Source organism: Perognathus longimembris, chromosome 16 (assembly GCF_023159225.1).
Source record: "Perognathus longimembris pacificus isolate PPM17 chromosome 16, ASM2315922v1, whole genome shotgun sequence".
Classification (NCBI taxonomy): domain Eukaryota; kingdom Metazoa; phylum Chordata; class Mammalia; order Rodentia; family Heteromyidae; genus Perognathus; species Perognathus longimembris.
This window is the reverse complement of record NC_063176.1, coordinates 3,492,546-3,517,541: the sequence shown is the minus strand read 5'-3', so window position 1 is coordinate 3,517,541 and position 24,996 is coordinate 3,492,546. Positions and strand designations below refer to the sequence as shown.

Here is a 24,996-nt window from a genome sequence, read left to right as displayed (position 1 = left end):
CTGATTGGTGGGCAAAGGGAAAGCAAAAGTTGTCAAGGACAGCTCCCAACATACTGGCCACTATTGTGTGACATTTTAGTCATAAAAAATATTTAATTCTTGTTGTGTTTTGTTTTCTGCCAGTCCTGGGCCTAAGCACTGTCCCTGGCTTCTTTTTGCTCAAGGCTAGCACTCTACCACTTGAGGCACAGCACCACTTCCGGCTTTTTCTATATATGTGGTGCTGAGGAATCAAACCCAGGGCTTCATGTATAAGAGGCGCGCACTCTACCACTAGGCCATATTCCCACCCTATTTAATTCTTTTATTGATTTTAGTCTTAGTTCTTGAGTCTCACTTACTTCCAGATGTTCTCTTATTTTCATGTCATCTTTTTCTGTCTGTTTACTTCCAGATGTTCTCTTATTTTCATGTCATCTTTTTCTGTCTGTCCTACTTCAGCATATTGTCAAAGGGTATCTGAAGACAACATATAGAAATATGTCTATATATAATCTCTTTGAATACCAACATCCTATACAGTAGTACCCAATATCTGTAGCATGCTGTTTATATGCAAGATGCTTTCTGGAAATCAAAAGCATTTTTTTTTTTGTAAAATTGCTTGGACTCCTTTGGTGATAAAACATGCCTTGAAGCTACTTGAGTCTGTTTTTAAGACTTCATCTTATTTAATTTGCATATTCACTCGTGTCCTGCAAAAATATTAATGTGCTTGATTGTGGGTGCTGCATCATACCTTCTTTGTTTTCTGTGTTGAACCCACACCTGGCTTTATTGAATTTTAAGTTACTTATTTGTGTATCCCTAGGCAGCATCCTTCCCTTTACATTTTTTGTAGGAAAGGACAGTGTGGATTAGGTTTAGATTTTTTTTCATTCATTTGCACACTGAGATTTGTCAACTATAAAGGTATCCCACTTGTTTTACAGCTTCACTGAAGTAGTGAAAAATGAATATTGAGTAATAACAATATATAAATTGAAAATGCAGCCTTATCTGGTTTTAATTGAAAAATAACTAGTTACTTTTTTAATGAGATATTTATCTTTGTTTCTTTTTATTAGAAACTTTGAAATAACTAATCTTAGCTTTGAAACACATTTATTAGTCCTAGTCCATACCTCTGCTTGCTTGGTTAAACTCCCAGCCCCTTTCACTGGTAATCTCGAGGTTAAAGGAGGAGAATCCCAGGAACCTCCCTTTTAGTTGTCCTTTGGAAATCTTATTTTTAATAGCACTTTTCTTTCTTGGCTTTGCATGACATATTATCTTTCTTTTCCTTTCCTTTTGCCGTTTGCAAAGACTCTTGGGAGGATTTGACAGATTTGGTGGAGCAAATGCGTGATGATACAGAAGGTGCGTGCCACACCAACATCTTTCAGCTTTTTTTTTTTTCCCCCTTTCTTTTTTGAAAAATTTCTAACCATCTTTTAATTGTTTTCCATAAGAAGGAAAGTCAGGTTTGGGGCATATTTCCCATGGCAATAACTGAAAAATCCCCATGCTAGTCCCAAGTAAAAACAGTATTGCACATTCCTTTCAGGTTAAGTAGCATGGTTAAAAGAGGTATTATTTCAAGGTCGCATCAAGTTTTTGTGGCTTGATTTTCATTTATTTGTTGATACATCTGTGAATTTCTTCAGCTAAAATAGACCTGAGGAATCTGAAGGGTTTAGGCTAGACTGTTGCTTCAGCTTGTAAATTATCATACCTGAGCAGTGCCTTGATACTGCCGTAATATTAAACACTAAGCCTTGTCACGTGAGAACATTCATTCTAATGGAATTATTTTGAAAACGAATAGGTATGTTTTAATATGTGACTACCTCCCAAACCAGGAATTGCTTCCTATGTAATCATGGCACCTAACTTTTTAGGGAGCTTGTTCAGAGCGATTGACACATTTTATACTAAAAATCGGAACTGAAGTTTCAGCCCCATTTTACTATATCATTTTACATGCATACTCTCTGCCCAGGTAACGAAAGGTGTCTCAAGCTTTGGCACGTGCATACACCACTCTACCCAGACAGGCCTCGTTCCTGCCCTCCACCCAGCTGCCCCATCATTTGTCCTCTCCTGCTTTGTACAAATGATCTCTCACAACATTTTCTTCTTCCACCCATACCTCCTGCTCAACAGTAAGAGGTCCACAAAGTATTGTGACTGCCTTGGCCAACATTCATTTATCTCTTTCAGTGCTCAAAGGTTAAGGCTTTTTTCATTGTTCTCTAAGTCCTGGGTGTTCTTTAGCTTGACAATCAGAGCGTGTCTTAAGCTTCTTAGTGTTCTTCTCAGACCTGCAACGGGGACATTCCTCAGTAAATCTGCTCACATAAGCAAAATCAATAATCTACCACAATTGAACAGGATTTTCTTTTTTTTTTAATTAATTTTTATTTTTTGTTTATGTGGTACTAAGGAATCAAACCCACGGCCTCATGCACGCGAGGCAAGCATTCTACCACTAAGTCACATTCCCTGCCCTCTCCCTCCCTTTTCTTTTTTTCCTGAAAAAGAAATCCTTGGAACTTCTGAGATCTTCTTTTTTTAAAATTTAATTTATTTATTAATTGAACACAAATTTTTTTTTTTTTTTGGCCAGTCCTGGGGCTTGGACTCAGGGCCTGAGCACTGTCCCTGGCTTCTTTTTGCTCAAGGCTAGCTAGCACTCTGCCACTTGAGCCACAGCGCCACTTCTGGCCATTTTCTGTATATGTGGTGCTGGGGAATCGAACCCAGGGCCTCATGTATATGAGGCAGGCACTCTTGCCACTAGGCCATATCCCCAGCCCCGAACACAAATTTTTTTGACAAGGTGTTGTGCAAAAAGGGTACAGTTACATAGTAGGGCAATGTGTACATTTCTTGTGATATCTTACGCCTGTTTTTCTATCCCTTCTGTAGGTCAGGTAGACATATATACAATATACAATGTATCAAGAACATATACAGTAGCCACGTGGCCACGCCCAAGAAAGTTCGCCTAGGGCTTTAAATAATGTCGATATTAGACAATATGTCAACAATAGTCTTATATGAATGTACATACATAGCTTTTGAGCTATTGTATTCCACTGAGAGGTCAATTTTTTACCTTTATATGTTGAGTAATTGTTTGGTTTTAGTTACATAGTTTGGTTTAGTTACATTGGGTCGCTACCCCAATCCTGTGGGGAATACTATTTGACAAGCAGTTTTTGGTTTCACAGACTTGGTCTCTACTGTCTCTCCGTCTCCCTTTGTTAACAGTCATATATCTGGGAGATCATGCCCCTTTGTTTTCTGTGTTCTAGGCTTGTCTCGCTCAACATTATTTGTTCGAGTTCTGACCATTTCCCTGCGAATAACAATATTTCACCATTCCTAATCGCTATGTAGTATTCCATTGTGTATAAGTACCATATTTTTTGGATCCATTCGTCTGTGGAGGGGCATCTGGGTTGTTTCCATATTTTGGCTATTGTGAATTGTGCCGCGATAAACATGGAAGTACAAATGTCTTTTTGATATCTTGGGGCTTGCTGTTTAGGATAGATGCCTAGGAGTGGTATGGCTGGGTCATAGGGTAGGTCTATATTGAGCTTTTTGAGAAACCTCCATACTGTTCTCCAAAGTGGATGTACTAATTTGCACTCCCACCAACAATGGAGAAGGGTTCCTCTTTCCCTGCACCCCCTCCAGCATTTGTTGTTGGCTGAGTTCAGAGTAGAGGCCATTCTAACTGGGGTGAGGTGGTATCTCAAGGTTGTTTTTATTTGCATTTCCTTTACTACCAGGGATGTTGAACATTTCCTCATGTGTTTCTTTGCCATTTTTATCTCTTCTCTTGTGAAGTCTCTCTTTAGCTCCTTTGCCCATTTCCTAATTGGTTTATTGGGCTTGGAGGGGCTTAGTTTTTTGAGTTTTCTGTAGATGACATATATCAGGCCTTTGTCTGTTGCTGTGCTGGTAAAGATCCTTTCCCATATCGTTGGCTGTCTTTCTAGTTTGGTGGCTATGTCCTTAGCTGTGCAGAAACTTTTTAATTTGTAGTAGTCCTATTTGTCAAGTCTTTCCCCTATTTGTTGTGCCTCTGGGACTATATTCAGGACGTTCCTTCCTGTGCTTATAAGATCTAGCGTCTTTCCTACTCTGTCCTTCAGTAGTTTCAAGGATTCAGGTCTGATATTGAGGTCGTTGATCTTGGTGCATGGTGATAGGCTTGGGTCTACTTTGAGTTTTCTGCATATGGCTGCCCAGTTCTCCCAGCACCAGTAGTTGAAGAGGCTCTGTTTATTCCATTGTATGACGTTAGCTCTTTTGTCGAATATCAGCTGATTGTAAGAGTGCGGTTTTATTTCTGGATCTTCAATTCTAATCCATTAGTCTTCCGATCTGTTTTTATACCAATATCAGGCTGTTTTTGTTATGATGGCCCGGTAGTAGAGCTTGAAGTCTGGTATTGTGATACATCCTGCACTGCTTTTTTGCCTAGAATTGCTTTGGCTATTCTAGGTTTTTTGCTGTTCCATATGAATTTATGGATTGGTTTCTCTATTTCAATGAAGAATGTGGCTGGGATTTTGATAGGGATTGCATTGAATTTGTATAACAATTTGGGCAATATGGCCATTTTCACTATATTGACTCTGCCTACCCATGAGCATGGGAGGTCTTTTCATCTCCTTGTGTCTTCTTTGATTTCCCTTATTAATTTTTTTTGGGGGGGGGCCAGTCCTGGGGACTGGACTCAGGGCCTGAGCACTGTCCCTGGCTTCTTCTTGCTCAAGGCTAGCACTCTGCCACTTGAGCCACAGCGCCCCTTCTGGCCATTTTCTGTATATGTGGTGCTGGGGAATCGAACCCAGGGCCTCATGTATATGAGGCAGGCACTCTTGCCACTAGGCCATATCCCCAGCCCCTCCCTTATTAAATTTTTATAGTTTTCATTAAATAGGTCCGTCACGTCCTTGGTTAAGTTGATCCCTAGGTACTTTATTCTTTTTTTGGCTACTGTAAATGGAATTGTTTCCATAATTTCCTTTTCTGTTTGTATATTGCTGGTGTACAGAAAAGCTGCTGACTTTTGTGGATTGATTTTGTATCCTGCTACTTTGCCAAATTGGTTTATTAGGTGTAGGAGTTTGGGTACTGAGGTTTTTGGGTCCTTCAGATATAAAATCATGTCGTCTGCGAATAGGGAGAACTTGATTTCTTCCTTGCCGATGTGGATCCCTTTGATGTCCTCCTCTTGCCTTATTGCTATGGCTAGGGATTCCAGCACTATGTTGAAAAGAAGTGGGGAGAGTGGGCATCCTTGTCTTGTTCCTGAGTTTAGGGGGAATGATTTAAGTTTCTCTCCATTTAATATGATATTAGCAGTTGGTCTGTTGTATATGGCTTTTATTGTTTTGAGGAATGTTTCATCTATTCCTGTTCTCTCCAAAGCTTTTAATAGGTATGGATGTTGTCTTTTGAATTGAACAGGATTTTCTTCCATACTTGCGTTTCGTTGTGTGCTTCTCTCATCACTATCTAATCCTTAGAATATTTTCATTGTCCTAAAAAGAAACACCCACACCCATCAACAGCAATTTCCTAGTCTACTTTCTGTCTCTAGTATAGACTTACCTATTCTGGGTATTTCCTACAAATGAAAGTATATCCGTTCATCAATAGGGGGACAGTTAACTTGTTTCTACTTGGCCTAATCATGAAAAATGCTAATATGAACATAAATGCACAGGTTTTTTTGTGGACAAGTTTCTATTGATAATATCTAGGAATGGCACTGATTGATAAAACTCTGTTAAACTTTGTAGAACTGCCTGTTTTAGAAGTCAGCTATACCATTGTACATCCCTACTGGCAGTAGAAGTTTAGAATTTCTCTATATTCCTAACATAACATATTTTTCCTTTTTCTAAAAAAACACAACTTATTTTCATCCTACTGAGAGACATGTGAATCTCATTGTAGTTTTGTGTACTTTCTGTCCACTAGTATATTTTCATGGGAGAAATAACTTTTAAAATCCTTTGCTTACAAGCTGGGAATGTGGCTTAATGGTAGAGCTCTTGCCTAGCATGCATGAAGCCCTGGGTTCGATTCCTCAGCACCACATAAACAAAAAAGGCTGGAAGTGGCGCTGTGGCTCAAGTGGCAGAGTGCTAACCTTGAACAAAAGAAGCTCAGAGACAGTGCCTAGGCCCTGAGTTCAAGCCCCAGGACTGGCAAAAACAAAAAATCCTTTGCCTAGTTCTTTTTGGTTTTTTTTTTTTTTTTTTGGCCAGTCCTGGGCCTTGGACTCAGGGCCTGGGCACTGTCCCTGGCTTCTTTTTGCTCAAGGCTAGCACTCTGCCACCTGAGCCACAGCGCCGCTTCTGGCCGTTTTCTGTATATGTGGTGCTGGGGAATCGAACCTAGGGCCTCGTGTATCCGAGGCAGGCACTCTTGCCACTAGGCTATATCCCCAGCCCCTTTTTTGTTTGTTTTTTAAGCTGGGTTATTTGCCTTTTGCTAAATTGTAAGAATTGAATCAATCACCAGTGACTCGCATCTATAATTATAGCTACTCAGGGAAGCTGAGATCCAGAGAATCAAAGTGCAAAACCAGCTGGACAATAAAATCTTCAAGACTCTATCTATAAAATAACGAGCAAAAAACCCCAGGCTGGATTAGGAAGAATAATATAATGTTTTCAGGAAAATAGATGGACTTAGAACAAATTATGTTAAGCGAGGTAAGCCAAGCTCAGAGAGACATGCAGTGCATGTTTTCTCATATGCAGAAGCTAGATCTTAGATTTTTTTTTTTAAGTGAATACAGCTGGACCAAAAAACCAGGACACGATTAATATACAGGACTCTAAGCATTCACACACAGTGAGACTAAAGGAAATGAAAACAAGGTTTTTGTTGTTTAAAAATTAAAGAAAAACAAACAAGCAAGCTTGAAGCCTTGGTACTAGCAAGCAATAAACAAACACATATTGCAAGACCTTTTTGTGTATTCAAACCCTAGTACTACCAAACAAGAAATGAACAAATATTATAGGAGCTTATATATTCTGAGTAGTTCTTCTAATTTGCAAATATTTTCTCCCATTGTATGGCTTGAGTTTTCAATCTCTTGATGGTATCTTTTTTTTTTGGCCAGTCCTGGGCCTTGAACTCAGGGCGTGAGCACTGTCCCTGGCTACCTTTTGCTCAAGGCTAGCACTCTACCACTTGAGCCACAGCGCCACGTCTGGCCGTTTTCTGTATATGTGGTGCTGGGGAATTGAACCCAGGGCCTCATGTATACGAGGCAAGCTCCCTTGCCACTAGGCCATATCCCCAGGCCTTGATGGTATCTTTTGAAGCACAAATGTGGTTGTTTTTTGTTTTACTTTGTTGAAGGTGAACATTAACAATTTTTGGTTTTGCCTCTAGTGTCTTTGATATGTCAAAGAAACTGTTGTTCATCCTTTGGTCACAAATATTTAGACCTGTGTTTCTTCTGGGAGTTTTATAGTTTAACTTTCACTTTGGCCTCTGGTCCATTTTGAGTTAATTTTTAAATACTTGTTTTCATGTTGTATCCAGTTGTCACAGCACCATTTGTTGAAAATAAAAATCTCTCCTAATTGAACTATCTTGGCATCTTGTCAAAAATCAGTTGGTCATAAGTGTATAGAACTGTAACATGGCTATCAATTCTGTTTCATTAATGCATAGCTTTACATAGTTACATTTACTCTTTTCTCTGTAATGAGTTTTGAAATTAAAAAAAAAATGGGAGCCCTCCAACATTTTTTCTGAATCTCTTCCATCGACTTCTGCAAAAAGACAGGTAGAAATTTGATAGAGATTGCCTTGATTGTATGTTGATTTGAGAAGTGTTACTGTCTTACCATTGAATATGTGTGTGTGTGTGTGTGTGTGTGTGTGTGTGTGTGTGTGTGTGTGTTTGCTTGTGGCAGTACTGGGGTTCAAACTCAGGGCCTTGCTCTTGCTAAGCAGGTTTCTCTACCTCTCGAGGCACTCCATCAGCCTATTTATTTTTTTATTTTTTGGCCAGTCCTGGGCCTTGAACTCAGGGCCTGAGCACTGTCCCTGGCTTCCTTTTTGCTCAAGGCTAGCACTCTGCCACTTGAGCCACAGCGCCACTTCTGGCCGTTTTCTGTATATGTGGTGCTGGGGAATGGAACCCAGGGCCTCATGTATACGAGGCAAGCTCTCTCGCCACTAGGCCATATCCCCAGCCCCCAGCCTATTTATTTTTAATTTTAAATTACCCTTGAGTGGTTGGAATTATCTCTTATGTCCATTTCACCAAGGTATTGGTGGAGAGAATGGGGCATTGAGATGATCCACTGTATGCCTGTGTTTTCTTGACTGTCCCGGTTAGGCCCCCCTGCAGTGTTGATGAGACATGGACTACCCTGTCTTGTTCCTTATCTTTAGGAAGCCTTCAGTCTTTCACCGGTCAGTCCTAAGTTAGATATAAATTGTTTGTAGGTGCCTTATATCAGGTTTGAAGAAATTCTCTTTTCTTCCTAGTTTTATGAGTGTTAGATTAAAAGCTATGTTTCTATTGAAGTGACCATATGTCATTGCTGTCTTAGTTTGTTCATTTTGAGTATTAACTTGATTTTTGTATGTTAGACAAACCTTACATTCTGATCCGAATCTCACATTTTTGCATGTTGCTAGTTTGTTTGCCATTGTTTTGTTGAGGATTTTTGCATTTACAGAGTCATAAGGAATATCATTGTTTATGTCTCTCTTTGATTTGGGTTTCCAGAAAATACTGATCTCACTGGATGAATTAGGGAATTCCTTTCTTTTCTGTTCTTTTGAATAGTTTATGAAGGATAACTGTTCATTACTGAAGTGATTTATAGATTTCTCTACTTAGGCTATCTATTCTTAGTCGATTTTGTGCAGATTCCTTGTATGAAAACCTTGAATCTCAGACCTTAGCCTCCTCAGTAGCTAGAATTACAGGCATATGCCACTAGCACCCAGCTTAAAATTCAAATTTGTGATATTACACCTTAAAATCTTTGGTGACTTAAAGGTAAAAGCTAGACCACACCATGCACCCACCTGTAATCCTAGTTACTCAGGAGGCTGAGATTTTTAGGATCTTGGTTCAAAGCCTGCCTGGATAGGAAAGTCTGTGACAATCTTATTTCCAAATAACCAGCGAAAGCCTAACATGGAATTGTGGCTCAAAGGGGGGAGAGCACTAGCCTTGAACAAAAAAGCTATAGGAGAGTGCCCAGGCCCTGAGTTCAAGCCCCAGTATGGGGAGGGGGTAGACTCATTAAGAGAGTCCCTTAATAATCCATCCCTTACCCTGTCTTGCCACATTCTCAGCATTTACTCATGTGCATCCTAACTACTTGGCAGCTTTCAGTCCCGTTTTTCTGAATTTATTCTTTTATAGTTCTGTGCCTTTACTTATCTAAATGCATCCTCTTCATGACTCTTATTTTTTTACCCCTTCTTTAAGATTGAATTCAAAAGTGCAATATTCTGAAAACTTACAAACATACCTCGCTAGATCTGAAGAAAACAAAGGAGTTAGGTTGCTACTTTAGTCTATGAATATTCCCATAGTATCCTGTGTGTAGGCGTTCTTAATGCAATGTATTAGCAGTGCATCTCAAACTTTCCTGTAGAAGCACACAATAGTAGAAGAAATTGTATTATATTTATATCCTTTCCAGAGGCCTAAGTGGATGTAATGTCTACGATCTTAGCCTTCAAAATAAGGAGAATTTGATTCCATCGAATGTGAATATTTCATTTAATATAAAAACTTTTTTTTTTCTTGCTGGTCCTACGGCTTCAGCATAGAGCCTGGGCGCTGTCCCTGAGCCTCTTGGTGCTCAAGGCTAGCCCTCTACCACTTGAGCCACAGCGCCACTTCCGGCTTTTTCTGAGTAGTTTATTGGAGATAAGAGTCTCCTGGGCTTTTCTGCCAGGGCTGGCTTCAAACCATGATCTTCAGATCTCAGCCTCCTGAGGAGCAAGGATGACAGGCGTGAAACACCAGTGCCCAGCATAAACCATCATGAAGCAAATCATAGTGCACAGTTAATATACTCAAAAAAGAAGAAAAATTACCTGTTGTCCCTGGAATAAAATGGATAGTTATCCAGAATTACAGAGTTGATTCTGAAATTTCAAATGTTCACTGTGTATTGCCCCATTATGTTCTCTTGAACTAAGCCAAATTGGATAGATAGTAAGCATTTTGATGGCAGAACCTACAGTTATTACCTCTGTATTCCTACTGCTAAGTACTGGAGCTAGCATGTAAATGTTTTCGCTTTTACTGAAAAGAAAAATAACTGAATGAAAGTCCAGAATTGGCTTAATAGGTGATAAATGTTAGAACTATGAAAATTGTAAACTATAATTTTTCTTAGAAAAATATATGGATAATGATGTTGTGTAAATTGCATGTTTTTTTATGTAGAGACAGGGGATAGTGCTCAGGGCATTATACATGCCAGACAATCACTCTACCCACTGAGCTATACCCCTAGATGGAAATTTATGTTTTCGGAATCACTTTCTACTTTATACAGTATAACACTTTTTAAAACCTTTTGTAGTTAAAAATACAGAATACATAGGAATGATTACACGTTATGTTTGGCTCACTACATTGTTACACACTACACACTCACACATAATCAACATCCACATCCACACCAAATTGGCAGAAGACTTTACCTGCTTCTCAGAAGTCTCACTGTGCTCTTACCACAGCCCTTTGTACAGATGGATTAACTCTGGTGTCATTTTATACTTGAATTTCAGGACAAATAACAGATCTAGAAGAAAACAGCCCTTGCCTAGCAAGCATTAGGACCTGATTTCAAACCTTAGTACTATAAGAAAAGAAAAAGAAGGAAAAAAATTCTTAGTCTATAATAAATCAAGTTAATCTAATATTTATAATACTCATTTTAGTAACCTATACTTTTCACTATGTAGTGAAAAAATGCATTTTAAGTACTAGTCATAGTCTGTATTTAATTTTTAACTTAATTAGCATTGAGAAGTTCACTTTTGTTTTTTAGTTCTTAAGAGGAATAGAACCCTACTTTTTGTTTGGCTTGTTTGAGTCTCAACAAGGAAGAGGCTTGCTTTTTCCTCATGGGATATTTGGTGATGTCCAGAGAGGTTTGAGGATGCTTTTACTGGAGGATGTGACTGACATCTAGCGGACTAAAAAAAATGTAACTAATTCACGGAACAGCCCATCATAAGAATTATCCAGATTAAAATATCACTAGTTCCAAAGTTGACAAATGGATATTTGTTTATCTTTGTTATAAGCACTTTTAAGTAAGTTATAACATCACATTAATGAAGTTTAAGGTGGCAGAAGCGTTATTCTAATAGTCATTTATCCTTCTCTTCCTAACCAGAAATCTTGAACATTTTTGCTACTGATTCCAAGAACAAAATGAAACCATGTACAGTAGGTAGCTTTGTAAAAGTTCACCACCGCTTCTAAAAAATACGATGTTTCTACTTAATCTACTTCTTTCCCTGGGACTAGTTCTCAGTAGGCTGGGATCTGTGAGTGACGGCATTGCTTACTCTCCTTACTACTTCTTGAATTTGTGACCTTCAAGCTTCAAGTCCAGCAAATGTTAGGCACAAGCAGTTTAACTTCAGTCAAAGTCTCCTGCCATTTACTTCTCAGTTTTAGGGGAGATTCCAGTATCTATAAACATTCATATCTACATTCTCAAGAAAAAAAAATTTCCTAAGCCACACACACTGACAAATTCAAGGACTATATATAGTGAGACACTATCTCTAAAAAAGTAATTGGCTAATTAATTAATTAAAATATTGCCTTAAAAAGGCAGTACTACAACCTAATAGTTGGAACTGTCTCTTAAACTTAATTATTTAGTTTAGAATGTGATTAGTTTAGAAATGGTCTTTTAACTGCTCATCCAGCTGTGACAACTATGTAAATGAAAAACATGAAAAAAATCACTGGGGATAAATTTCATAAAACAGTCTCAATTTTGTAGTAAGTAGTTTATTTGTATATGGAAGCATTTTTTATTAGTACCTTAGACTTCTAAGAGGAAGTGAAATCTTTCAAAAACAGCCCTTTTGTAGTTTTTAACATAAATTTGCTATATTCGATGTTTAGCATAATGGAAAGAACACCAGCTTTCATATTAAATTCAAGCCCAAATGCTCTTGAACGGTTTAAAGTTAGACTCCTTAACTCTCAGTAAAGTACCTAAAAGAAGGACGGATACGGTTCAGTGGTAATAAGTATAGCCAGATGTGAGGTAGAGGCTTAGAATCCTCCCCTCAAGGAGGATACGGCAGGACGACAAAGCAAAAGAAAAAAATAGAAGAGAAATATGTAGGACAGGGGTCAAGCAAAGGGAAGATACACAGTGCTTAGGAGTCTAATTCGTGTGTAAGTGGATTACGGGGGCCAAGCACAGTGTTTGCGTTGGGCATGTGGGATGTAGACTGTGGCTGTGCTGTGCGTCACCTGCTAATAATTTGGTAGGCATAGGAGAGGATGTGAATTGTCTGAAGTCATGACAAGAGTTGGTGCAGAGCAATTGAGGCTTTCTTCTCCTATTTTTCTGTCTGTATGTTTTCTGTTTATTTGGCTGCCGCATAGCTTCTTATAAGGAGCAATTAAGACAGCATCAAGGAGCAGCCTAGCAGGCCCGGCCTTTTCTGAGTTTTATCAGATTAAGTATCATGCTTAGTCCTTTTCCTTAAGTATTGTATCTGTCTGGTTGGGGAATGCCGCATGCTAGGTTGAATCTTAAAATCTTGGGAGTAGCTGGGCACCGGTAGCTCACACCTATAATCCTGACTACTGAGGAGGCCAAGATTTAGAGTCAGCTGGGACAGACAAATCTGCGAAACTCTCCAAGGAGCCAGCAAAAAAGCCAGAAATAAAGGTGTAATTTAAATGGTAGATTGTCATCCTTGAGTGAAAAAGCTCAGCAAGATCAGGAGGCCTTACGTTCAAGCCCTCCTACCAGCACAAAAAAAAAATCCCCCAAACAAAACAGAAACTCTTGGGAGTTAGCACTGGGTGCAGTAGCGTGCACCCAACCCGAGCATTGGGGAGGCTGAGGCAGGAGGATCATACGTTTAAGGCCAGCTTGGGCTACAGAGTGAGACCTGCTTAAAAAACAAACAAAGATGGAGGGAAGTGAAATCCTGGCACTGCATTATACTAATGTGAATGCTTAGTTTCATAAGAAGGGAGTTAAGTACAAATTAAGTAAGGAAATGGTGGACTTAGCCCAGTTTGTTTAAGCACTTCATCCTTTGTCCTACAAACGGACTTTGTTTCAGGGCCCCGTGAGGCACAGAGAACAGAGGGGTAGGCAGGAGGGGAGGCAGAGGCTCGGCGGGGAGCTGCGATGGTGCCCAGGCAGCGCGGCAGCAGGGATGGCAGGGAGACTATTAAAAGACTGCTTTTAAGGCTTGATAAAATAATTAATTTTTACCACTTTATCAAAGATATTCTTCAGGGGACGTGACATCCTTTTTTTACAGTGAACACGTGGTCAGTAAGAAGATAACATAGTAATAGTCTAGCGCCACTTCCTTGGCTAATGACCAGTCATCAATGACTTCAGCTTTCAATGACGTGCTTTGTGTGATCCGTGCGAATTTCAGCACGGTGAACTTAAACTCCATGTGACCGCTGGGTACAGTTTGCAGTAACCAAGCTTCATCCTCTCCCCTTCGGATGTAGATCCCAATTACCTCATGGCTAACGAGCGCATGAACCTGATGAACATGGCCAAGCTGAGCATCAAGGGCTTGATTGAGTCAGCCCTCAACCTGGGAAGGACTCTGGACTCCGACTATGCACCCCTCCAGCAATTTTTCGTGGTGATGGAGCACTGTCTTAAACACGGTTTAAAAGGTAGGGTATGGCCGCACAAACCACAAACGTGCACAAAGCTGGATCCTAGCAAGCACAGTCAAAAGAGAAAGCACTCCTTGTGGAGCCAAAGAATAAGAATCTCAGATGAGTAATATTAGCCCATGGGAATGCAAACTATATGTGAAAGGTTATGGTTGACTTAAAGGCCTTTCCGTTAAATGTACTGGGGAAGGCTATTATAGTTAAATCCTGCATGGCAGTTGCATCTAATTGACAGGATAGTTAGTGATGCCTAGAATGGGACATGACTTGCCCAGGGTCACAGAAGTGAAATGGAAAGAGCAGGTGCGAGGTGTTCCATGACTTGCTTCAGAACTCTTCACGTAACCATTTGCCTTTGAAGCAGGACATGTCCTGGGGCTTGAACTAAGGGCCTAGGTGCTATCCCTGACCTTCCTTTGCTCAAGGCTAGTGCTCTACCACTTGAGCCACTGGACCACTTCCAGATTTTTCTGAGTAGTTTATTGGAGATAAGAGTTTCATGGGTTTTCCTGCCTAGGCTGGCTTTGAACCATGACCCTCAAATCTCAGTCTCCTGAGTAGCTAGGATAACAGGCATGAGTACCTGGTCCTCATGGCTTTAAGTACTAAATGGTTAAAATGTTTTGTTTGTTTGTTTTTTTTTTTTTTTTTTGGCCAGTCCTGGGGACTGGACTCAGGGCCTGAGCACTGTCCCTGGCTTCTTCTTGCTCAAGGCTAGCACTCTGCCACTTGAGCCACAGCGCCCCTTCTGGCCATTTTCTGTATATGTGGTGCTGGGGAATCGAACCCAGGGCCTCATGTATATGAGGCAGGCACTCTTGCCACTAGGCCATATCCCCAGCCCCTTAAAATGTTTTATTTATGTTACGGGGCTAATTCTTCCTAAAAGAGGGAAGGATTGAGTCTTGGCAAGTACAGAATTTTATATTTTCATAAAATTCTATCTGTTCTGAAAGCATGAATAATTTTAAAACTAATGACTTAGGATTGGATCCCTAAAAAGCATATTGACTAGATGGGGGGTTGGGGGGCTAGGGGGAGGAGAGAGGGAGAGGAGACAAGGAGAGAAAGACAGGGTGTTGAGGGAGCATTTATGTTATAAAGAATATTGAGATACAGCTTTGCTTTTGTTGTCTTTAGCAAAGAAAACTTTTCTTGGACAAAATAAGTCCTTCTGGGGACCTCTTGAACTTGTGGAAAAACTTGTTCCAGAAGCTGGAGAAATAACAGCAAGCGTTAAAGATCTTCCAGGACTTAAGTAAGTCTAAAGTTGAATTCTGCTTCTCAAGAAAAAAATTCTTATTTTTTCTTTTTTTTTTTTTTTAAATGTTTTTTGCCAGTCCTGGGGCTTGAACTCAGGGCCTGAACACTGTCCCTGGTTTCTTTTGCTCAAGGTCAGCACTCTGCCACTTGAGCCACAGCACCACTTCCGGCTTTTTTCTGTATATGTGGTGCTGAGGAATTGAACCCAGGGCTTCATGCATGCTAGGCAAGCACTCTACGGCTAAGCCACATTCCCAGCGTCCACTTGTATTCTTAATGGTTTGGCTTCTATGTTCTTGTAGGACCCCAGTAGGCAGAGGAAGAGCCTGGCTTCGGTTGGCATTAATGCAAAAGAAACTATCAGAATATATGAAAGCTTTGATCAATAAGAAGGAACTTCTCAGGTATGAACGTCTTCATGAACTTTCTTCTTTCCTTGGTGTGTTCTGTACCATAGATGAAAGCAAAACCATATAAATTTATTATTTCAATGTCAAAATCAGCTGACTCCCAACCATTTCAATACTTTCTACTATACCTCACAAACCTGTCCCAAATGGATGTGACTGTGATATAAATAGTCCTTGGCAGGAATGGCCCAAATTTTAATACCTCCAGAAAACAGGCTTTTGACATCTTAGCATGTATCTAGGCTAAATAAGACAGGAAGTTGATATGTAGCCCACAAGAATATTTCCAGATGCATTCTGAGTCTAAAGTGCCACCTTTTTCTTCCAGAGGGGCAGGGGGAAGGAGAGGAAGAAAAGAAGATAGCTCTCTAGATATTCACACAGTGAAACCAAAGGAGGATATTCTTAGTGATGTGCATATGACCGTATAAAATAATATTTATCTAAATTAACTCCAAGAAGTAGAAACAAAAGATTTTTTTTCATTGTCACTGTTTTTGTTTTCTGTGCCTTTTGTCTTGTTTGTAAGGTTATCTGTTTGGGGGTGGATAAGCGGGGGGGACCCACAGTAAGGGTGGGGTAGATGGTGAACAGATGCAGTAGTGGCACTCCCTAGACACTCTGTTGAAAATGAACTATACATCTCTTGGTGGAGAAGGGAGGAAAAAACAGAGAAAGCAAGGGAAGAGGTGACACTGTTCAAAGAAATATAATCATTACCTGACTTATATAACTGTAACCCCCTCTGTATTACATCTTTTTTTTGGCCAGTCCTGGGCCTTGGACTCAGGGCCTGAGCACTGTCCCTGGGCTTCTTCCCGCTCAAGGCTAGCACTCTGCCACTTGAGCCACAGCGCCACTTCTGGCCATTTTCTATATATGTGGTGCTGGGGAATCAAACCCAGGGCTTCATGTATTCGAGGCAAGCACTCTTGCCCCTAGGCCATATTCCCAGCCCTATACTAACTTTTTTATATTAAGTACTTAACAAGTCAACAGTAGGTAGAATTGTATGGTTTCTTATATATGTCTTTTGCTTGCTTCATTTTTTTTTCTGCAGTGAAAACCAGTTTTACTTGAGTAATAAAAGAAAATCATCCCTTAGAAAAGTTTTAAATCATTTTCAACCTATTGTGCATATTGCTTATTAGGCAACTTTTAACAATTAGCCAAAAATGAGTATGGGTGTGGCCCAATGGTAGAAAGTTTGCCTAGTATTCATAGGGACCTGGGTTCAATATCCAACCCTGCCCCCCAAGATATATATATTTAAGATATTTTTAATATATGTAGATGTAATTCAACAGTTTACATGTTTTAAGATGCTTATTCATTGCATTGAATGGATTTTTTGCTAAAGTAGAATTAAAAGTAAAGACTTTTTTTCTTTGTCAGTCCTGGGACTTGAACTCAGGGCCTGAGCACTGTCCCTGGCTTTTTAGCTCAAGGCTAGCACTCTACCATTTGAGCCACAGCGCCACTTCCAGCTTTTTTCTGTTCATGTGGTGCTGAGGAATCAAACCCAGGACTTCATGCATGCTAAGCAAGCTCTCTACCACTAAGCCACATTCCCAGTCCTAAAAGATGTTTTAACAAACAAGCCAGAATTTAAGATTCATAAAAGATGACGAATTTATCTCGTAGTGCATGTCAAATGTAAATGTGAGGAAGTCTGAGTGTGTACTTCAACCATACTGCCATGCTGAGCACAGCAGAGCTAGAATCTATGGTCTCATGTATTCTTGTGCCTATTCCCTGATTTTTTTTTCTTTAATTCCATTATCATGGATGACCATGTGAACCATGAGGCAGCATTTTTCCCTGCTTGCTTCATGGTTGTGTCACCAGATTTGAAGTTGTATCGAGAGCTTTCTGTGAATTTCATTACAGTGAGTTCTATGAGCCTAATGCCCTCATGATGGAAGAGGAAGGAGCCATAATAGCTGGTTTGTTGGTGGGTCTGAATGTCATCGACGCCAATTTCTGTATGAAAGGAGAAGATCTGGACTCTCAGGTATAGGAAACATTCCTTTAGCCAGGTGTTCAGTCTGAATTCTGTTCTGTCAGGATTTGAATTGATTAAGGTTTGTTAACCAAGTTAAAAGAGATTCTGTGAGTCATAAATCCAGTTACTTTCATTTTACAATATGGATATAAAAAATTAGATTTTTGTCTTGCTGAATTTTCAAAATCTCAACTTGGCTGTCACCTCTGACTAAAAGTGTAATGGTTAATAGTGAAGGCTCAGAATGAGCTAGCTCTTACTTTCAAATTCTTTCTCATTTTCTACTTAGATATTGTCATTACTTAGTGTTTTTCTGTGTGCTTTTAGATTACTTGGTTTAATGTATAGATTCTTTAAAAACATTTAGGATTATTATATGTAATTAATAGTAAGTATAATTCATTTAAAACAGAACCTTATACACAGTAATTGTTCAGTAAATAAAGATCCTACTTTCATTATGACTATTTCTTGTCCAGAGTGTATGAAATATGATGATTTGATCACATTTTACTCAGGAAAAAATAGTATAGTGTGATTTGGGTTTTTAAAAAGGAAGCACATCACATTAATCTTAGGAAAATAAACATATGCATCAATGAAAGTTCAAAAGACTAGACACAAATGCTAGCAGTGGTCATCTTGAGGTGGTAGGAACTGTGCATAAAGTTACTCCTAAAGGTAAATTTAAGTTCAGTAGCAGAATGCCTGAAGGAAGTAAATGAAAAAGAAACGTAAAAACTTATTTATATTCAGTCATGATCTGGTCTCCTAGCCCTCTTAACTTAATCTTGATTCTTCATAACTTGTCAAATCTTAAATGTATTCACAGTAAAACATTATTAAATTTTTATCATAAATTCTTGGTAACTACCAATATTTCCATATTATTATTGTAAGTGCCTAGAATGAAACAATGTGTTCTGCTTTGGAAAAAGTAATCTGGTTTTGTATTAAATTCTCAACATTCTCTGTAGGTTGGCGTTATAGATTTTTCCATGTACCTCAAGGATGGGAACAGCAGTAAAGGCAGTGAAGGGTATGTACGAAGAAATTCACTTTCTTTTCCTTTTAGTAGTGTTTAAAGTTTATATCAATCTTGATTTAGCAGACTTGCCCAAAGAAGTCTTTATGAGAAGTGTTTAATAAGATCTTGCCAAAAAATGTTTGGCCTTCTCATTAGTAAACACTAAATGACTTTTAGTTGAATGATGTTCTAGTTATATGGTTCAAGGCAAACACATTTAAGGGAGTTCAGTTCTCAAACTGGGTATGCTGTCACACGGTACACAGCATTCGAGAGGCAGAGGCAGGAGAATCAGAGTTCCGGGGCCAGCCTGGACTACACGCGAGACACTGGCTCGAGGAGAAGAAAAGCAAAGCCCGAGTCCTCGTCTCTCAGCTTTCCAAAACCTGGACAGGCTGAGCGAGGCGGGAGACGCTAGGATACCAGCGGCGGGGGTGGGGGGTGGGGAGGGTCTCGAGGTCTCGGCATGACCCAACCCTGCCTTCCAAAAGAGAAAAGGCCTTTCAGGAGTGCATCTGAGGAGCTTTATGTGTTGAAGAATGGAAAGCATAATGAGTCTCGATAGAGCCCTCTTTTCTTTTTTCTTGCTATATGTCCCACGCTGCCCTGCAACGCCGGGGCCTCCGGTCTCAGCCACCTGAGCTCTGAGAATAACAGGCTGGCCGAGAGCCTGAGGTTCTTAGCCCCACACGTTGACTTTATTATATCATTTGCTCGTCCCGAAGCTGTACAGGCATGTCTCCTTCATTGAGACTTTGATGTGGAGAATCGGCTTGCATATGTCATAGATAAGTTGGTCCCACGAGTAAACCTCCTTTTTCTACACATCATTTTCTCACACATTTGATCTTTATGAATGCCTTTAATACCATTCACTCTGAATGTAAATAGCACTTAAAGGTAAACCTATAGCCTTTGAGAACATCTGTTACACCACTGTGAATTTAATGTGATTCCTATGACAAATGTAAATTGTTGCTGTGAATAAATACAGCTGCAAAATGTGTTCACTTGACAGGAAAATATTAGTAAATATGAAACAGTTTACCTGTATCCTAAGTTACTACTAAGGTCCAGCCATAAGCTATAACAGAACTTTGTTTTCGGTTTCTTGAGACACAGTAGCTTAGGAAGGCTGGCCTAAAAATCTCGATCCTCGCACCTCAGCCTCTCAAGTGCTAGGACTGCATCTATGTTCCATCGTGGTTTGCCTTACCATGGCTTTATTAATGTAGATTTACTTTTCTTTGTATTCCTTCTTTGTGTGTGTGTACTGTGTGTTTTAAACTCAGGGCCTCATTCATGCTTGCGAGACAAATTGTCTACCACTTGACAACCAGCCCTCTTCTGCTTTGGCTTTGTTTTGGGGGTTGGGAGTTGTTGTTTTAGACTTTTTGCCCCGGGATAGCCTTGTCCCACTCTTCTCCTATTGCTGTTTCTTGCAAAGTTGGGATTGCAAGGGTGAACCACACTACCAGCTTGTTTTGCTCAGATGTAGTCTCACTAACTTTTTGCTTGGGTTGGCCTTGAACTATGATCTACCTAATCTCGATTTCTCAAGTAGTCTGATTTCAAGCATGAGCTACTGCATTTGGCTATTTTATTTCACTTCATTCTTTTTTTTTTGGGGGGGGGGGCAGTCCTGGGCTTGAACTGAGACCCCAGATGCTATCCCGGAGATTTTTTTGGCTTAAGGCTAGTGCTCTCCCACTTGAGCCCCAGCTACACTTCTGTGTTTTTGGTGGTAAAGTGGGGACAAGAGTCTCATGGACTTCCCTGCCTCATCTGACTTCAAACCACAGTCCTCAGATCTCACCTCCGAGTGAGGACTACAGGCCACTAGTGCCTGCTTCCATTCTATTTTTATAAACTTTTGAGTCTCTTGATTTGTCCAAGTGTCTGGCTCAGTATATATGCCCCAGCTTTCTTGTCATGTTTTATAAAAAGCTGGGACAAAAGAAATCTTGACCCTTATGTCATTTATCCCATTTCTGTTTTCTTTCTTTGAATTCCCCAACCCCCAGGGATGGTCAGATTACGGCAATTCTGGACCAGAAGAACTATGTTGAAGAACTCAACAGACATTTAAAGTAAGAATGAATACATATCCTTTTACTAGAGATTCATTGTATGAGAGGGGAAATGTAAAATGGTCATCAACGAGGATAAAGCAAACGCTTGCCAAGGATTAAATTAAACCCTGGATAAATAAGATTTCACTGTTTTGGTGACCTTTAGTGAAAGGTAGTACAAGATTATTATGAGATTATAGCTCTTGTAGTTAGATAAATAGATTCAATCAAGAATTTTAAGATACGCAACCTGTAGTTGCAATTGGCAGTCCTGTATATTAAGCCTGTATATTACAGGCTTGGTCTTGGGTAAACCACTCATTCATTAATGTGGTTATTCTAGATTCATCATATCATTTGCTACCTTACATTTCTCCTTTAACACACTGAATTGATAGCATTAATTCACCCTCTCTTCATCATCACTTCTGCAGAGCACCTGCTTTATTAGCGAGCCTGAAGCTCTGAGTTCAGTCCCCAGTACCGAATCCCTTTATGTCTTTGTTATTCTAAAGACTACTGAGTATTTCAGAAGAATGAGTAATATACCCATTAATAGTTATCTTGTTTATAGGTTGCAGAATTTTCATATATTCCATTATAAATACTATTTTTAATTTAAGACTTATCATGTGATTTCATGAGTATTAATACAAATTTTGAGTAGTCTTGGTCCTAGCTAACAAATTCAAGAACAGTTTGAGTCAATTTTCTCTGGGAACCATGAACTAATAATGACTAATAAAAGCTCTCAGCCAAGCAAAGACACACCTGCAATTGATAATGAAATATAAACCTGACTCTGCTGTTCATTTTTGCCATGTCTTAATTTTTCTATTGTTTTTTTTTTGGGGGGGGGGGCATTCCTGGGGCTTGAACTCAGGGACTCAGGGCCTAGACTGTCCCTGAGGTTCTTTTGTTCAAGGCTAGCACCCTGTCACTTGAGCCACAGGTGCTACTTCTGGCTTTTCTGTTTATGTGGTACTGAGGAATTGAACTCAGGGCTTCAGGTCTGTTAGGCACCACTCTACCACTAAGCCATATTCCCAGCCCCCATGTCTTATTTTCTTTGTCTGTACTTAGGATACCTGACACATTAGATGCTGAAATGAGCAAATGAAACAGTAGAAATAAAGTAAATTGTAAGAGTTATTGGTGCACATAAACGTCCATGTATCTTGTTATTGTCATGTATAGGTAAACCTTAAAATTTACAGTGTAGTACATTAGCTTTTATTCTATTGAACAAATAGTGAATATAATTTCTAGTACCAAAGACTTAGTCATTAAGTTAAAGCCAACACAGCCCTTTGTACACTGTCTCAGTGCCTACAAGTTTGCCCACAATTATAGACAGTAGAAAGTGAATGGTAAGCATGATATGTGTTTAAAAAGGAAAATAGATGGTATTGTTGGTCTTCAAAAGCGGTCATATTCGCATTTTTCTTCTCTTTGTAGTGCTACTGTAAACAATCTTCAGACAAAAGTAGACACATTAGAAAAAGCAAACACTAAACTGACTGAAGAGGTAAGAATACGGGAAATTCTTACTCTAAAGTGTAATAGTGTACAGTAGTAGAACCAGGAATTTCTGTGAAATATTAGAAATTATTTGATTTTTCAGATAATACCTACTTTTCACTTCTTGTCCTGATAGGCCAGTTGGCTTTTCCTAGATGCTCATTTTCTTAGTTGGACTACATAGCCACATTAACCTGGCTAATCGCGTAGCTTGTGTGTGAAAACTTTGTCTGGGCAAGTCTACAGTGAGCACTTAGCATAGCCGGACACTCGTTCATTCCTTCAACAAGCATTTTAGGCGTCATTTATGTACTACGTGTCCTAGACTGGCAGGCTCTAGGCCCCCTATGTTATCTTCTTCCTTGCAATGGATAGGCAGCACTGGTCGGAAGACTACATGTGACCTATATGCGCTCCTAAGTCAGTCACTTGACCAGAAAGAAGCCCTGTCTCCTCCCTGGCAGCTGAGGGTTGTTTACACTTCCCCTTTCCATCTCATGATCACTCTGAGCATCAGCTATGAATGCAATGGCGAAAACCTTCAGAAGAGTCCCTGAAACAGGAAGGGGAAAAAAATGAACTCCCACCTTCGTGCTGCCTCCCTTGGCTTCTTCCTTCAAGGCTGGTGCTCTGCAACTTGAGCCATACCTCGAGGCTGGAGCCTCATGTTTTGTCTGACTAGTAAAGACTTTTTTCTCTTCCTCAAAGAAGGTTAAGTTATGCTGGGTGCTGGTGGCTCACGCCTGTTATCCTAGCTCCCAAGGAGACTGCCTGAGCAGGGAACCCTCTGTGAGACACTTATCTCCACTTAGCCACTCAAAACCACAAGTAGCACTGTGGCTCACGTGGTAGAATGCTGGCTTTAAGCACAAAGAGGCCCAGGGACAGCACCCAGCGCTGAGTTCAATCCCTAAAACCAACAAAGAAAAGAAATAGGTTAGATTCTTTAAATTCTTAAGTAAAATTATCCAGGTTTCAAAGACTGTGCTTTCTCTTTCTAATTATAATGGTCCCATTAGGCGCCATCGGATTGTTTCCTTTAAGGGAGAGAGGGGGTCACTCCTGGGGCCTGAACTCAGGGCCTGAGCACTGTCCCTGGGCTTCTTTGCTCAAGGCTAGCACTCTACCACTTGAGCCACAGCACCACTTGCAGCTTTTCTAGTGGTTAATTGGAGATACAAATCTCACAGACTGGGCTGGGAATGTGGCTTACTGGTAGAGTGCTTGCCTACCATGCACGAAGCCCTGGGTTCAATTCCTCAGCACCACATATATAGAAAAAGCCAGAAGTGGCGCTGTGGCTCAAGTGGCAGAGTGCTAGCCTTGAGTAAAAAGAAGCCAGGGACAGTGCTCAGGCCCTGAGTTTGAGCCCCAAGACTGGCAAAATAAATAAATAGACTTTAAAAAAATGTTTTTTTAATCTCACAGACTTTACTGCCAGGGCTGGCTTTGAACACGATCTTCAGATGTCTGCCTCCTGAGTAGCTAGGATTACATAGGGGTGTGAGCTACCAGTGCCCAGTTGAGGTTCATGTTTTAAAATTATATACAGAATGTCTTATATGGAGGGTTCACAACATGATTTCCATGGTATGAAGTGGCTTCTGTGTTAAATATTTCAGAAATAGCTATTCTTACTCAACAATCATCTGTTAACACCTAGCCCTAGAAAAGAAATTTCACATAAAATCAATAATAGAGCCAGGCATGATGACAGGAGGCTGGAGCGGAAGGAATGAGCATGAAAATAGATGGCCTAGCAAATCGAAAATGATTTCCTACTCAGTTAATAAAATATCACTTATCACTTACGTCAACAGCTTGCTGTTGCAAACAACAGAATCATTACCCTGCAAGAAGAAATGGAACGAGTTAAAGAAGAAAGCTCATACATACTGGAATCCAATCGCAAGGTGAATCTTCACTGGGTACATAACATTCGTAGAGAACATGTCGGTGTGCGAACAATAGGAAAGACTCTAGAGTGGCCACAGACCCATGCACGTATCACTCACCTTGTCTCCTCCGAGCCTCCAGGTGTAGCTGAGGTTTGGGGAGGCTGTGTTCCCTCCCCTTCAACACCTTCCGGCTTCATTGCTACATAATGATTTTTACTGCATCCAGCAGTTAGACTTGTGATACATAGAATTATTGTGCTATTATTATTATTATGCTGCTGTTATTTAGAAGTGATGCCACTACACCTAGCCACTGTGGCTTTCCCAGAGGATGTCTGCCTTCCAAGTAGCCAGAATTACAGGCTTCAGTGGTAGACTGACCTTCAGGGTTTTTGTTGTTGTTTTAGTGTCCTAATTGATTTTTATGTCTGCTTGGTTACCAGCAGTTTTCTTTTTTTTTTTCCCCTGCCAGTCCTGGGGTTTGGACTCAGGGCCTGAGCACTGTCCCTGGCTTCTTTTTGCTCAAGGCTAGCACTCTACCACTTGAGCTACAGCGCCACTTCTGACTTTTTCTGTGTAAGTGGTGCTGAGGAATCGAACCCAGGGCTTCATGCATGCTAGGCAAGCACTCTACCACTAAGCCACATTCCCAGCCCCATTTTTCTTTTCTAAATAGCAATACTAGTACCTGCTACCAATTTTGTATCTGTTATTTAAATGCATCATTGAATTATTTAAATATGCACTAATTTATCTTCTCAAGGGTCCTAAGCCAGACAGAACTACAGAAGGACAAGCACTAAGTGAAGCAAGAAAACACTTAAAGGAGGAGACACAATTACGACTGGTAAATGCTGCTTAACTTCT

At 40.0% G+C, this 24,996-nt stretch overlaps 2 protein-coding genes across 7 annotated transcripts in view; one reads left to right on the top strand and one right to left on the bottom strand.

The window, feature by feature from the left end:
- Positions 1-24,996, top strand: part of Rufy3 (RUN and FYVE domain containing 3) — a 62,645-nt gene that overhangs the window by 22,414 nt on the left and 15,235 nt on the right. For all 6 annotated transcript variants that reach the window (XR_007213593.1, XM_048364709.1, XM_048364707.1 and 3 more), the window contains exons 2-10: positions 13,757-13,930; positions 15,074-15,191; positions 15,499-15,600; positions 17,497-17,620; positions 18,589-18,650; positions 20,663-20,728; positions 22,169-22,238; positions 24,052-24,144; positions 24,893-24,976. Coding sequence is in view for 5 of the 6 variants with exons in the window: in XM_048364707.1 (XP_048220664.1) it covers positions 13,757-13,930; positions 15,074-15,191; positions 15,499-15,600; positions 17,497-17,620; positions 18,589-18,650; positions 20,663-20,728; positions 22,169-22,238; positions 24,052-24,144; positions 24,893-24,976 (893 nt within the window). In the remaining variant the exon portion in view is untranslated. The remainder of the gene's footprint in view (positions 1-13,756; positions 13,931-15,073; positions 15,192-15,498; positions 15,601-17,496; positions 17,621-18,588; positions 18,651-20,662; positions 20,729-22,168; positions 22,239-24,051; positions 24,145-24,892; positions 24,977-24,996) is intronic.
- The window catches only part of Grsf1 (G-rich RNA sequence binding factor 1), a 41,429-nt gene continuing 32,064 nt past the window's right edge, over positions 15,632-24,996 (bottom strand). Inside the window, exon 10 of the mRNA XM_048364715.1 lies at positions 15,632-15,647. The gene's annotated coding sequence lies outside the window, so the exon portion shown is untranslated. The remainder of the gene's footprint in view (positions 15,648-24,996) is intronic.